Here is a 15,252-nt window from a genome sequence, read left to right on the forward strand (position 1 = left end):
AAGCCCCTCCCTCAAAAGTGGTTGTCTCAGTATCACCTGGCCTTGCCCTTGTTACTGAACCCTGCAGTGAGTGTGTTCTGAGCTCACCTCCGGGGCCTTCTAGGTCTGGAAGGCACACTATATGTTTCCTGTGATGCTTGTTCTCTGCTGAGCACCTAAATCCTTCTTTCACCTGGTTCTTCTAAAACTTCAATCTGTTTCCTCTCACTTATTCTTCCTACTCAGCTCAGATTCTTGGTCAGTGCTCTATATCATAACATAACAGCAAGGCTTTTGCCTGTGCTCATGTGTCTTGCAAGGACTTAGCAATCTGTTTCTAACCTGTGGATACGATTACACAATTTTCAGGTCCAAATCTTATCTCTCTGGCTTACAATTTTGGATTCTGAAACCAAGAACCAGATAATCCCATGTGCTTGTTCATACCAACTTGCATTCTCTCTACCAATACTATCTTCCAGATTCAACCTATCATGCTTGATAACTGGCATTTCTCAGTCACAGCCACCAATAACATAGTGTCCCATCTTCCCAAAATATGCTTTCTTGCTAAAAATCAAAAGAAAACTATGTGGCGTTGTTTCACTAAGAATTAAAAATAGATAATTCCTTAATATTAACTACATAGAGGCCTAATAAGAAAAATATGAACTCCTCTACTTTGGTCAGATTTTACACCTTCCAAGAAAAACAGCTTGAATTACCAGAAAGTTGAATAACCTTCTACCTTTTGTTTTTTATGAATTTAGCACTTTTTAAACATTTAAATTTTTTATTTTTATTTTTCAAATTATATCTCTAGACATAACCAGCATCTAGATCAAGAAATAGCGTGCATTATCAGTCTCCTCCTAAGAATAACAACTATTCTGATTAGATTAGTTTTTCCTGTTTGTGGACTTTATATAGAGGGACTTAAAGAAATTTGTATTTTTTGTCTGAATTCATTTGCTCACATATATTAATGTATGTACTCTTGCTGGACATTGAGGTTGTTTGCAGCTTTTTGATTTTACAGACAGTTAACGTATTTACAAATAGTGGATTTTTCGTACATATCTCTTATGAGCATATGTATTCATCTTTGTTGTATAAAAACTCAGGAGTAGAAATTATGAATTAGGGGATATGCATATGTTCACACTTAGTAGATGATGTCAAACTGTTTTCCAAAATATTGTTCCAATTTATAACCCTTCAGCAATATCTGAGAAATTCAGTTGTTTTGAAATTTGGTTTTGTCTTTTTTATTTTAGCTATCCTGATGAACATGTGGTGATTTCTTATGGTTTATTTTGTAATTCCCTAGTAGTTAATAAAGTTGAATTCCTCTTTATACATTTTTTTGCCAATTTTTATATCTTTATTCATGGTCTATTCCAGTCTGATTCCTATCTTTTTATCTTGAGCTCTTTGTTTTGTTCTGTTTTCACTCATCAGTTTGTTAAAGTTCTTATATACTCTGAATTGGAGATCTTTGATATTGTCTTGTAGCATATCTTCAGGTCTATTGGCTTCAGGTGGTAATAAAGTCTTTCAAATTACTATGAAACTCATTGACTTTGTCTTTTTATGGATCACTGGGATTGTAAGAGGCCATGACTGCTAGGAAAAAAAAAATCCTGGGAACAAATAAAATGAGGCACTATAAAAAGAGATATAAATTTACAAAAATTAGTGTAGCAACCACATAAAGTTTCAGGATCTACTTGATGAGAATTTCTAGAGTTTTACTATTCCTATTCATTAGAATGCATTTTTGTGATTGCAGACATTTCTGTGTCTGTTTTTGAAAAAAATTTGAAAAGTCTCTTTGTAATTCTCAGATATACAGTGACTTATTAACTAACCGATATAAATTATATTCTCTTTATGTACATAGTCTTGCTCCAGGCCTGCTGGTTTTCATTAATGTAAATTCATTAGAATTACTAGGGAGAGTCATCCATTCTTTATGACTTTTTTCGAAATGAATTTTCTTCAAAATACATTTTCGGGAAATCTACTACTTTACTCTTCTCATTGGCAGTACTAATAGGCAATTCAAAAATAAAGTGTATTTAGAGAAGTATGAATAAAAACCTTTTAAAAAGCTCACTTTTATCATTTTTGCTAAGATTGGTGTTATAGGTCTCCTGTATCAGTTCAGTACAGCACAAAGTTAAATGGAGGTTTAAAGAATTTCAGAAGAATTTTCAGAAAATTTCAGAAGAATTCTGATTGTCAATATTCCTACCAGGTGATGGAAGATATGGTCCTTGAAACATAAAATAGGAATGTATATATAACCATCACCGCTCAACAACATATAAAATCTCCTACAAGAAAATGCAAGCTTGATTCAAAAGATAATATTCCACATCCATACCTTGGATTGTTAGACATTTAATCATCTGAAAGACATGCAAGCATTAAATAACATTTTTAATCTCACTAAAGTGTGATCAGACTTTGAAATATATGGGCCACCAATTAATTTAGGGAAGGTTAAATGATTTGGACATTCACCAAATAAACTACTTTTTCTTCATGTACATGCCTGATGGCTTGAAACCCATAAAAAGTTCTCAAACTCTCTTCTTTTAAGGTAATTTCCAGTTATGAGAGCTATTTTCCTCTACTTTCAAGGACCCCAAATTTGTCATTCTTCAGACATTTATAGCCTGTAAAAAAATAGTCCCATTCCTATTTTAAGCAATAAAAATTAAGGCAATTCTTAAGTTACATTCAAACCAACAATTGTAAGTTGAGTTACTACTATGTAAATGAGATGATTTTAGATCTCTCTTCTGGACAATAAAAAGACAGATTTTTGCAGAGAAGGGGAAGAGAAAGAGAGTAAAACATATATGTGGAATTATTTTATCTGGAAACTCCATTTGTGGCTACAAAGATAGATGTGGTCTTGTCCATGTGTAATACTAGCAACAAAACTATAATTTTCTGCTTGTTCTGACCAAAAGAGGCAAATGTTATGCATCAGAAACTGGTGATGGTGCTATGTTCATATCTCTCAACTTGCACAGGGGAAAATACAGGCTTAGAATGTATAGACTCTTAGACACAGAGTGGTTAGTAACCATCTGTTTGCATATACTCCATAGAATTCAAAAATAGACATGAGGTCTTTTCCAAAAATACATAAGATACAATAATATATAACAAAAATACACCAGTTGTTAGGAAAAAATAATTTTCTTGACATTTGGTTTCTCCAGAGTGGTTAAATCAATGGAAAACCATGATAGATTCATAAAGATATCACCAAATCTAAGCTCCTAATTTTGACAAGAAGGGAAATTACCAGAGAAATGATAGGTCCTGTCACTCTCAGTGCTGTAACCAGGCCCAAGAGTTTAATTTAAAGTGTATTTTACTTATCTGAAAGTCAATAATTTATTCAAGTATTACATGGGAAGTCTTGATTAAACATATTAAAAGACATAACTACATGTAAAAATAAATAAAATTTCTAACACCACCTTAAGATGTTAAACACAATGTATCTATAATGTCATTAAGTTAGTGAGAAAGCATGATACTTGCTTAGATGAAATGTGAATTCTAGTAGAGAAAACAAGCACATAGATACATGATAACAATATAATATCTAAATTATATAGATAGATAGATACATAGATAGTAATTCAGTTATAGGGTTATAGCCAAGAAGACAGTGAGCCCTCAGGCACCTGTGTGCATTCACTTTGTTCAAGGTACAGACCATAAAAGGTCAGATGGCATGGTAATCATGAAGGAAACAAATGGTAAGATCTCCTAGGAAACATCACTCTTGAAACAATAAGTAGTGTTTGTATAAAGCAGGGTTTCCCAGAGTTGGCAAAGGGGAATCAAAATTACTATTTCATGGGAATTTCAGACTGGTACTTGTTTACATCTTTGTTATATGGAGCAACTAGGGAGAAATTGTTATAAAATAATCCACCAGCTTCAAATGACCATAACTTCAAGTAAACCATAAAAACTGTGAAAAATAAGTGGTGCTTTGGATTTCAGAATTTGACCTTTACAATGTAGTTCTCAAATATAACAATTCTCTTAGGGTACTTGGCTTTTTTTTCCCCCACACTGTAATTTTCCTAAGGTAAATAACATGCAAACCATCAGAAGCGGTTATAGACGTTTAAGGGCACCTAGTTCTAAAGCAGTATTTGCATAAGAGAAGACAACTATGGCCCAGAGTGATGAAGTGTAATGTTCCATAGAGAGTTAAGAGCAGATCTGGGACTGAATCCAAGTGATGTGACTCCAGCCCAGCGCTGTCCTACCTGGGAGAACAGAGCATTGTCTCCGGGCTAGAGTGCCTGGCTATGAATCCTGGCTTCACTACAGACTAGGTGTACACATTGGGCAGGTTACATATTGTTTCTGTGTCTCAGTGTTCTCATCTATAAATTGAGAATGATAATAGGCTCATGGGCTCATGGGCTTTCTGAGGGGAACACATGAGTTCATTCCTGACAAGTGTCTAGAGTACTTAGCATTGTGTAAACACGGGGTGTTTGCTATTAGTACCAGTTTTGACATAAGCCAGGCATGAGTCTGGCCCAGTAAAAGATGCTACACTGGGGAAACACACGCTAAACCCTCATGGGTGTGCTGGAATTGTTTTCTGTCAGACCCATATGAGCAGGCAGAGGGCCAGAGACCAGGATCCCTCAGAGGCCCTTATCTCTGTCTAGAAACAAATTATGTTGCTCTCTGCATTGTTACTCTTGCATATTTCTATACTTTTTGCCACTAAGGAAATTTGCATCCTCTAACCATGGCTGTGGCTTTTTTCTCTCACCAGCATCTTTCTGCTAAAATCTCTTGCTGTCATTCCAAGCTTATTTAGGAAATGTAATAAAGAATTAGAGATTGGTCAGAACGCTCCCTTTCTTGATGCTTTTTTGAAATATTACTTTCTTTCAGTCCATAAATTTCTTGAATCTGTTCATGGTCTTTTTGACTTTCAGTAGAAATCAAGTCTACATTTTAATTCAATTTTTCTGACACTGAATTTTTCATATCTGCAACTTATAAGGAGGGATTAATCCTTATTGCATTAACTTCTGGAAAATATCTTCATACTTCAGAAAGATTTAAATTACTCTTGATCACATTTAACTTGTCCCTATATTTGTATTAAATTAGGCTATCAGTTGCAGTTAAAAAGACATGCAATAAACTAGACAAATTAGTTAATAAATTAAAAAGTGTTTCTAAAACCAGATCTGACTTGTTACCTTAATAGAGGGGGTCATAATTCACAGAGGTTATCTCAATTTGAGAAGCAGTTAGTTGCCATGTTAATTATCTCCAATTTTTTCATAGGAACTTAATATGTTATTTTCTGCCAACATTCTACCCCTGCCAAGATACTACTCCTCACTTCCCATAGAAAGCAATGTGATACAGAGATTACAAGAAAAGGCCTTGAACTAAGGTAAACTTAAACTTTTAATTCTGACTTCATTGGTTATTGGCTGAGTAATACTTGGAAAGCTATGTAACGTTACTAATCTTCAATTTTTCCAACAATAAAACAAGGAATAATTGCATCTACTTTATAGGTAAGTGTGTTTATCTGTTTGTTTTATTCGCTTGCTTCTTTATTTAAACACTTTCGGTAGGCTAAAATAAAGAGGTTTTCACAGTTCTCAGAAAAGTAATAAAGACAAATAAATGGCAGCTATTGTTATTAACAAATAATATTCACTGACTGGTATTTTCCAACAGCCCAAGAGGGACAATATTCCAAGGTCTAGCTTAATCTTTCTTACCTCACACAGAAATTTTTGAATAATATGACAAATATTCATGACTTTTCAACCTTGTTTTTATTGGATAAATAGTTGCTGTTTTAAAGTTCTTTCTATATTCTGGAAACTTTTCTTTGAGTTTTTTTAAAAATATATGTTGTAAATATTTGCTTTCAGCTAATTGCTTGTATTTTAATCTTTTATGCTCTTTGTCATTGTAGTCCGTTATTTTGATGTAATGAAATTTATCAGTCATTTTTCATTAGCATATTTCAGTTATCAATGTTCAACAAAAAAAGAAAATTACAGACCAATATCACTGATGAACATAGAGGCAAAAATCCTCAACAAAATGCTAGCAAACAGAATCCAACAACACATTAAAAGGATCATACACAATGATCAAGTGGGATTTATCCCAGGGATGCAAGGCTTCTTCAATATACGCAACTCAATCAATGTGATACAACATATTAACAAATTAAAGACTAAAAACTATATGATCATCTCAGAAAATGGAGAAAAAGCTTTTGACAAAATTCAACACCCATTTATGATAAAAACTCTCCAGAAACTAGGCATAGAGGAAATCTACCTCAACATAATAAAGGCCATATACAACAAGCCCACAGCAAACATCATTCTCAATGGTGAAAAAGTGAAAGCATTTCCTCTACGATCAGGAACAAGAGAAGGATGTCCACTCTCACCACTATTATTCAACATAGTACTGGAAATTCGAGCCACGGCAATTAGAGAATAAAAAGAAATAAAAGGAATAAATTGGCAAAGAAGAAGTAAAACTGTCACTGTTTGCAGATGACATGATACTATACATAGAGAATCCTCAAGATGCCACCAGAAAACTAGAGCTCATCAATGAATTTAGTAAAGTTGCAGGATACAAAATTAATACACAGAAATCTCTTGCATTCTAATACACTAACAACAAAAGATCAGAAAGAGAAATTAAGGAAACAATACCATTTACCATTGCAACAAAAAGAATAAAATACCTAGGAATAAACCTACCTGAGGAGGCAAAAGACTTGTACTCAGAAAACTATAAAACACTGATGAAGGAAATTAAAGATGACACAGAGGTGGAGAGATATATCACATTCTTGGATTGGAAGAATCAGTATTGTGAAAATGACTATATTACCCAAAGCAATCTACAGACTCAATGCAATCCTTATCAAATTACCAATGGCATTTTTCACAGAATTAAAACAAAATATTTTACAATTTGTATGGAAACACAAAAGACCTCAAATAGCCAAAGCAGTCTTGAGAAAGAAAAACGGAGCTGGAGGAATCAGGATCCTGGACTTCAGACTATACTACAAAGCTAAGTAATCAAGACAATATGGTACTGGCACAGAAACAGAAATATAGATCAATGGTACAGGACAGAAAGCCCAGAGATAAACCCACGCACCTATGGTCACCTAATCTAAGACAAAGGAGGCAAGAATATACAATGGAGAAGAGACAGCCTCTTCAATAAGTGGTGCTGGGAAAACTGGAAAGCTATATGTAAAAGAATGAAATTAGAACACTCCCTAATACCATACACAAAAATAAATGCAAAATGGATTAAAGACCTAAATGTAAGATCAGACACTATAAAACTCTTAGAGGAAAACATAGGAAGAACACTCTTTGACATAATCACAGCAAGATCTTTTTTGACCCACCTCCTATAATAATGAAAATAAAAACAAAAACAAGCAAATGGGGCCTAATTAAACTTAAAAGCTTTTGCACAGCAAAGAAAACCATAAATAAGACAAAAGTACAACCCTTAGAATGGGAGAAAATATTTGCAAACGAAGCAATGGACAAAGGATTAATCTCCAAAATATACAAGCAGCTCATGCAGCTCAACATCAAAAACCCAACAACCCAATCCAAAAATGGGTGGAAGACCTAAATACATATTTCTCTAAAGAAGACATCCAGATGGCCAAGAGGTACATGATAAGATGCTCAATATCACTAATTATTAGAGAAATGAAAATCAAAACAAAACTATAATGAGGTATCATCACACACTTGTCAGAATGGCCGTCATCAAAAATTTTACAAACAATAAATGCTGGAGAGGGTGTGGAGAAAAGGGAAGCCTCTTGCACTGTTGATGGGAATGTAAATTGATACAGCCACTGTGGAGAATAGTATGCAGGTTCCTTAAAAAGCTAAAAATAGAACTATCTAATGACCCAGCAATCCCACTACTGGGCATATACCCTGAGAAAACCATAATTCAAAAAGTCACATGTGTTGGGCTTCTCTGGTGGCACAGTAGTTGAGAGTATGCCTGCTGATGCAGGGAACATGGGTTCGTGCCCCGGTCCGGGAAGATCCCACATGCCGTGGAGCGGCTGGGCCCGTGAGCCATGGCCACTGAGCCTGCGCGTCTGGAGCCTGTGCTCCGCAACGGGAGAGGCCACGACAGTGAGAGGCCCATATACCACAAAAAAAAAAAAAAAAAAAAGTCACATGTACCGCAGTGTCCATTGCAGCATTATTTACAATAGCCAGGACACGGAAACAACTGTCCATTGACAGATGAATGGATAAAGAAGATGTGGTACATATATAATGGAATATTACTCGGCCATAAAAAGGAATGAAATTGGGTCATTTGTAGAGATGTGGATGGACTTAGAGTCTGTCATACAGAGTGAAGTAAGTCAGAAAGAGAAAAACAAATATCATATATTAATGCATATATGTGGAATCTTGAAAAATGGTACAGATGAACCTGTCTGCAGGGCAGGAAGAGAGACACAGATGTAGAGAATGGACATGTGGACACAGTGGGGGAAGGAGACGGTGGGATGAATTGGGAGATTTGGTTTGACATAAATACACTACCATGTGTAATATAGAAAGCTACTGGGAACCTGCTATAAAGCACAGGGAGCTCAGCTTGGTGTTCTGTGATGACACAGATGGGTGGGATGGGGGTGGGGAGGGAGGTCCAAGAGGAAGGGGATATATGTATACATATAGCTGATTCACTTCATTTTACAGCAGAAACTAACACAACATTGTAAAGCAATCACTGTTTATCCATTCATCCATTACTGGACATATGGGTTGTTTCCACCTTTTAGCTATTGTGAATAATGTTGCTATGAACACTGATATACAAATACCTGTTTGAGTCCCTGCTTTCAATTCTTTGGGGTATATGCTAAGGGTGATACTTTCAAGGGACATTAATTCTTATATTAAAGACTGAAGAGAAAAATTACAAGTTGATTTTCTTCTCTCTCTCCCTGCAGTTAAAATGACTGATTGGTGTGATCAATGGAAATCAGTTTTGAAGAATCAGTTGTGACAGAGTTATCAGCATTAAACCATAGCAAATGTAGCAGGTAGTCCCTAATTAATTCTCTTGTTCTGTGTCCTTTGACACAATCCAGGAATTACTTTAACATGATATGAACATTCATATCATTGAGCCAGAATCCAAATCTTTACATGTGTGTTTAAATAAAAGCCTTAATAATTACTTGCTTTTTTGGTCTAGTTTATTAGAATGCTAACTCTATAAAGGCAGAGGACAGTCTGTTTTGTTTGCCTCTGTATTTTCAACACACACTAGGTATACAATGTGTATTTTCTAAAAAAAAAAAAAAACTTTAAATAGGTCTCTAAGCATATTAGGTATACCATTTCAGAGTGCACCCATACACAAACATATACATATACAAAATTTTCCTTCTTTTACTATCACTTATATTGAATAATTAATTTCAATAATGCTCTCATTGTGTTGCCTTTCTCCTAGCATACTTTTAGTAATGCCTTTAATCCACTGTCCATATTTGAAAATAGTATTGTTTTATTCATTGATATTTTAGTCTCATATTTCTTAGTAAATCCTGTAATATGTTTCCTCTTACCGTTCCTACACATAACACAACTTTAAAAAATTTATCTTTATGATTTCATGATGGACTAAAAAAATTTAACTTGCGTGTATGGTGGATAAAATCTAACATTACCCCAATATTATACAGTAAGTAGTAAAAAGCCTCTTTCACAATCGTAGGCTGATTCCCTGTTTTTTAAATCATCTTCTGCCAAGATTTGGGCTTGGCTGGCCCTGATCCAGGGCTACTTCTAATAACATTTTTTGCTGCCCTAAGTATGAACTGAAAAGACTTGCTTAACTCACTTTCACTCTGATTAAATTTGTAAAGGAGAAGCTTCCAGGCTTCAAGGCTAAAGGCAGCATTTGAAAATGTTCACCACTGAAGATTTATTACCCCCATCACTTCCTAAGGTCCTTGCCTCCTATCACTGTTCCACAAACACACTCTGCACTTTGTTTTTTCTGGGTTTAGCTTTGTGTTTCCTCTGCTTAGACTATTCTCATTTATTTCACTTTGAGAAAGTCTAATGGCTCTTCAGTGCCACTCAAATTCTTCATCCCCCAGGAAAACTTTTATGTTCTTTACCAATGAAAATGTCTCCTTCCCTTGAATCCACATAACAATTTGTGCTTTCCTAACTGAATTAATCATAACAGCATATACTTGCATCAATACATTGCTATACTTTTTCTCACATCCGTTCTCTGTCTCCCCTCCTACATAGAATATTATATGGCATGAAACTGGTTTCCTGAAAAGGACCCCTCTCCCTAGCCTGAATAACCCACTGATCAATTGAAGAAAGGACTGTCCTATGGAATTCTTGGTAGTCCTGGAGAAATAATCAATCCCATCCCTGTCTACCTCATCAAAAGTAGTCCATGGCTTCTCTCCGATGCATCTCTCACCCCCCAGATATTTCTTCCCATGTAGCTCTTCACACACCCTAATTTGATTCAGTTTCCCACTTCACCTTTACTTCCACCACCAACCTTTCACCAGGATTCCTTGGAATTCATAGTCCATCATCAGCAATATCCCCTAAATATTCAACCTTCCCTTTGAATATTATCATTACTTTTTTACTCTTCCCACCCTGGTCCTCTCCCTTACATACGATACTGCTTTCTAAGGCTGACTCAAAAAGTGGCTCCCATATCTGACATAGCACAATGCCTAGAGGTAGATAGGTGGCACGTGTCCTGTCTCTGAATCACTGCTTCTAGAACATTATTCTATCTCCTTTGCCACCTTCTCGCAATTCTTCTGAAGTAAATGCCATCATCAGATAATATCACCCATTAAATTTTCTTACTGCCGTCATCTATAGGTTTCTTGAATAATCTCCTTTATTAATGGAATATTTTAGCATTTAGCTTATTTTTTTTCTCCACTACAGTATTACTTCTACTAGCATGAGTGGTCATGTAAAAATACACAGGGGCACTCTATTCACAGCAGCGCTTGACAGTTGATCACTCCCTCTTTCATCAATTTAGTTCTTACGAGTCTCAGGGACTCTATTATACATTTTCCTAGTATTCTTGCTACCTCATGGCAGCAATTTCTCAGCATGATTTGATGAATCCTCTTCCTGATCCCTAAGTATTGAGTTCCTAAGGCTTAGTCTTTGGACTTTTTTTTTAAGCTTTTTGTTTTTTTGATGTGGACCATTTTTCAAGTCTTTATTGAATTTGTTACAACATTGCTTCTGTTTTATGTTTTGGTTTTTTGGCTGCGAGGCATGCGGGATCTTAGCTCCCCAACCAGGGATCAAACCTGCACACCCTGCATTGGAAGGCGAAGTCTTAACCACTGGACCGCCAGGGAAGTCCCTGGACTTTTCTACCTACATCCATTTTCTTTAATATCATGATTTCCTCCTGGCCTGCAATTTCTTTCCTAAATCTAAATCAGCATCTGTAACCATCTTGCCAAGAATTATGCTTGCATATTGAAAATGTCTCACAAACATGAAATATACAAAAGTGAACTCTTGATTTTTGCACCATAATTCCCGAGGGAGCAATGGGGACCTGTTCAGAACAAAACCCTCAGAGTCAACCTTGATTTTCTCTAATGCCCCACATATGATCCATCAGCAAATCCTTTTGGCTTCCTTTTTACTTCCTTCTCATCATCTCCCCATTCTACACCATGGTTCAAGTCACTACCAAATCTTGCCTGGACTAGTGATGCATTGGGCTCTGTTTCTACTCTTGTCTAAAAACACTGTGTATCTACTCCCACATCCCACCCTGCACAACATCCAGAATAATCCTTTTATATTGGATTATGTCACACTTCTAGACAAAACCATTCAAAAACTTTCTTTCTAAGCACATCTAAAATAAATCCCATATTCTGGTCCTGGGCTGCATTTCCAGTCTCATCGCCAGCCAGTCTTTTTCAGTCACACTGACCTCCCCAAATTCCCTCCAACTTTAGAGACTTTATATTGGAATGCTCCTTACCTAGAAATAGACAAGTCTCTCTCTTGACCACATGACTTTATGTTAATAGTTCCTGTTTTCTTGATCTACAATTTGTTTCTTCTATTAGTTTGTTTGCATTACTAGGGTGGGAAGTTTGGGGGTTTTTTGTTTGATTATTTTTTAGTTGCTCTATGTCCAACTTCTAGAACAACTCACACTATAAACACCCAAAAATTATTTACTGACTAAATGAATAAACTGAATCAATCGTTAATAGGACTAAAATGTAAAATAAGATAAAAATCAACTACAAAGGACTGTTACCTGTAAATCATAATGCAAGTTGGATATAATGTAATTGGCTTGAATTTGTACACCAATTTTAGTTGCAACTGGTGATTCAAATCAGGAGTCAGAATTTGGCACTGTGGAAGAGCTATTTTGCAAGTACAACACACATGCTTTATTTGCTTGGTTGATTTTTCTCTTTCTTACTTAAGGATGTTAAAGTGATAAAATCATATGTAAGAAGAGCTCAATCATGGTACTCCTGGTAATAGGGAAAGAAAGGCAACTACTCATATGCAAAACTAGAGGCAATCAATAGCTGGATTTGCTTAGAAATATTTAGGTTTTATGTTTGTATGCTAATAGCTATTTTAAAAATTGATTATTAAAATAGCTTCAGAAATATAACTCTGTAATTAATAATCTAAAATCCTATAGCCTATAAAATTTCCTCAGTGTAATGCAATATTTACAAATTTTTTAGTTATAAAACTATTTCAACTTTATGTACTATTGAAAAAATCTGAAAACGTATTTGATAATTAACTAAAGAAAAATTGAAAATTATCAACTTTAGTCTATGATATTGTGTTTTTAAGTTCTAACATTTCTGACATATGAAGGTTTTAAAAAATCTTTACTAAAGTACTAATGTTAGTAGTGTTATTTTTTTACATTGATTTAACTAGCATCTTGAATTTTAAAAAAATTATTGCAGAAAAAAGAATTACAAAATTTATTACATTATTTCTTCAATCAGAAAATAGTAATTTTATATTTGCTACAAGAAACTCCATTCTGAGACTCTTTGGAGTTACTGTAAATTAATCCTGAATATTAAAGGCATACAAATATACTAGGAAAACAGACATTTTGATATCTTATTCAATGTAAAACATCATAAATAATTTGTTCCTATTTTTATAGTAAAAATAAAGCACAAAAAGTTGCTTAGTATTCACCTCATAATTAATCTGTATTTAGTTTGACTAATTAAACTCATTTATCCGTTTCAGACTTTTGTTTAAACTATGAAAATGTACTCAGTTAATATAAATTACATGGTTGTAGTTTATCTACAAAATATGATCTCTTTGACTTTTTAGTTCTGTATCTTAATAAATGTTCTCATACCTTAACTCTGAGCACAGAAGCAAACATTCTTGCATCTTCAGATACACCTCCAATGTAGAGTTTTTTCTGAAACACTGGGGGATGATCATTTTCATCCTGAATCTCAATATACACTTTAGCTCTATTGCCTGGAGGAAAAGAAATAATATATTTTTTATTGATGGTCATTAATTAGAAAAAGATGGACTGGAGTAAATAATTATTGTACTTTCTTTTGAACAGTGGAAGAAACTTAAATCAGAAAGTCATTCCTAATTGGCATGCTTAATACCCCATACCCAAAGAGGACATTGATAATGATGTTTCTGGCAACATAATGTTAAGTTGCTGCTATTTCTTTTAGTTATAATGTCTTGTTAATTCATCTTACTTGATTTAATAGACACTATTGTGTTCTGCTAATTTTAATAAAACAATTCAACCTTTCATATTTACAAATACTTCACACACATTACAAATTACACCAAAGTGACATAAATATATAAAACACCTTATGAAATAAGTCTGCCATAAATTTAAAAATATTTTTATTCTTAAGTATAGAACTAGCAATGATATTATCTTAGCTTAACATGTAGTATTATATATATATGCATATATGTGTGTGTGTGTATATATATATATATATATAAAGATTAGAAGTAAACAATGTTTGGGTGAGGTGCTTATTTCCACAAAGGGAAAACAAATTTTATCGTGCATTAGAGGCTATCTAGCATTCATTGGAAAAGATGTAGCTGGAGAGATGATTATTGTATGACTTATAAATACTGGGTTTTATAATTTAAACCACATTAAATATACTATAAAGAATACATTTCATCACATGTTAAAATCTCACGCCCTCAATCATCGCACTTTTAAGGAAAAATGTAGCACTTTTTACTAGTACAAGAATGACCCTTTACAAAGAATCTGATAAATGAAAATAACTTACAAACCAGATAAAATGAGGAATAACTGGTAAACATTTTGCAAAAAGTAGATTCAAATTACATAAATATTTTGATGTATTATCTAAGTAAACTTTTCTCATGCATTTCAAGTAGGATCAAATATACGGCAATTGATCTACAAACTATCAGGCAAACTCAGATGTTATTACTTTATTGTATCCTCAGCTATAACTAATTAACACCAACCTACTGGCACAGTGGGTGGATCATGGGTGTATAATATATGTGTCGATTAAATGAATGAATAATCTTCATTGTCCTAGTAAGAATTTAGAAAAAGGCTCCTTTTTGCTTAACTTGGGAAAGGTCAGTGGGACAAGAGAGTTAACCACAAGGTTTTACACCTGTCCTACTGTTATTCATTTAGTTTCTCCCCTATTGGCCTCTTTCCCACCATTCCTGAACTGGAGAAGCTAGAATCAAAAAGAAAAACTTACTAGGTCAACAAAGAAGCATACCAGCAGGGAAGTAAGGTTAATGATAGACTATGATTCTCTATCCTACAGTACCAGGGCTTCAAATTGCACCCTGGTCAGCCACCAACAGAGTTCATCCAAAATGAAACCCATTTTCATCTTAGTAGCAATTTTAAATTTCTGGAATCAAAGGAGCTAATTTGATAATCTTTTTAAAAAAATAAGTCAAACTAAAACTGAGGATCTAAAGCACAGCATGGTGATGATAGTTAATAATACTGTACTATGTACTTAAATCTGTTAAGAGAATAGATTTAAAATGTTCTCACCAAACACACATATACACACACACACAACAGGACACA

At 34.4% G+C, this 15,252-nt stretch overlaps 1 protein-coding gene across 8 annotated transcripts in view; it reads right to left on the minus strand.

The window, feature by feature from the left end:
* The window catches only part of PCDH15 (protocadherin related 15), a 714,536-nt gene that overhangs the window by 67,716 nt on the left and 631,568 nt on the right, over positions 1–15,252 (minus strand). For all 8 annotated transcript variants that reach the window (XM_065894178.1, XM_065894175.1, XM_065894174.1 and 5 more), the window contains one exon: positions 13,516–13,643. In XM_065894178.1, coding sequence (XP_065750250.1) covers positions 13,516–13,643 — 128 coding nt within the window. The remainder of the gene's footprint in view (positions 1–13,515; positions 13,644–15,252) is intronic.

The sequence above is a fragment of the Phocoena phocoena genome, chromosome 16 (genome assembly GCF_963924675.1).
Source record: "Phocoena phocoena chromosome 16, mPhoPho1.1, whole genome shotgun sequence".
Lineage (NCBI taxonomy): Eukaryota > Metazoa > Chordata > Mammalia > Artiodactyla > Phocoenidae > Phocoena > Phocoena phocoena.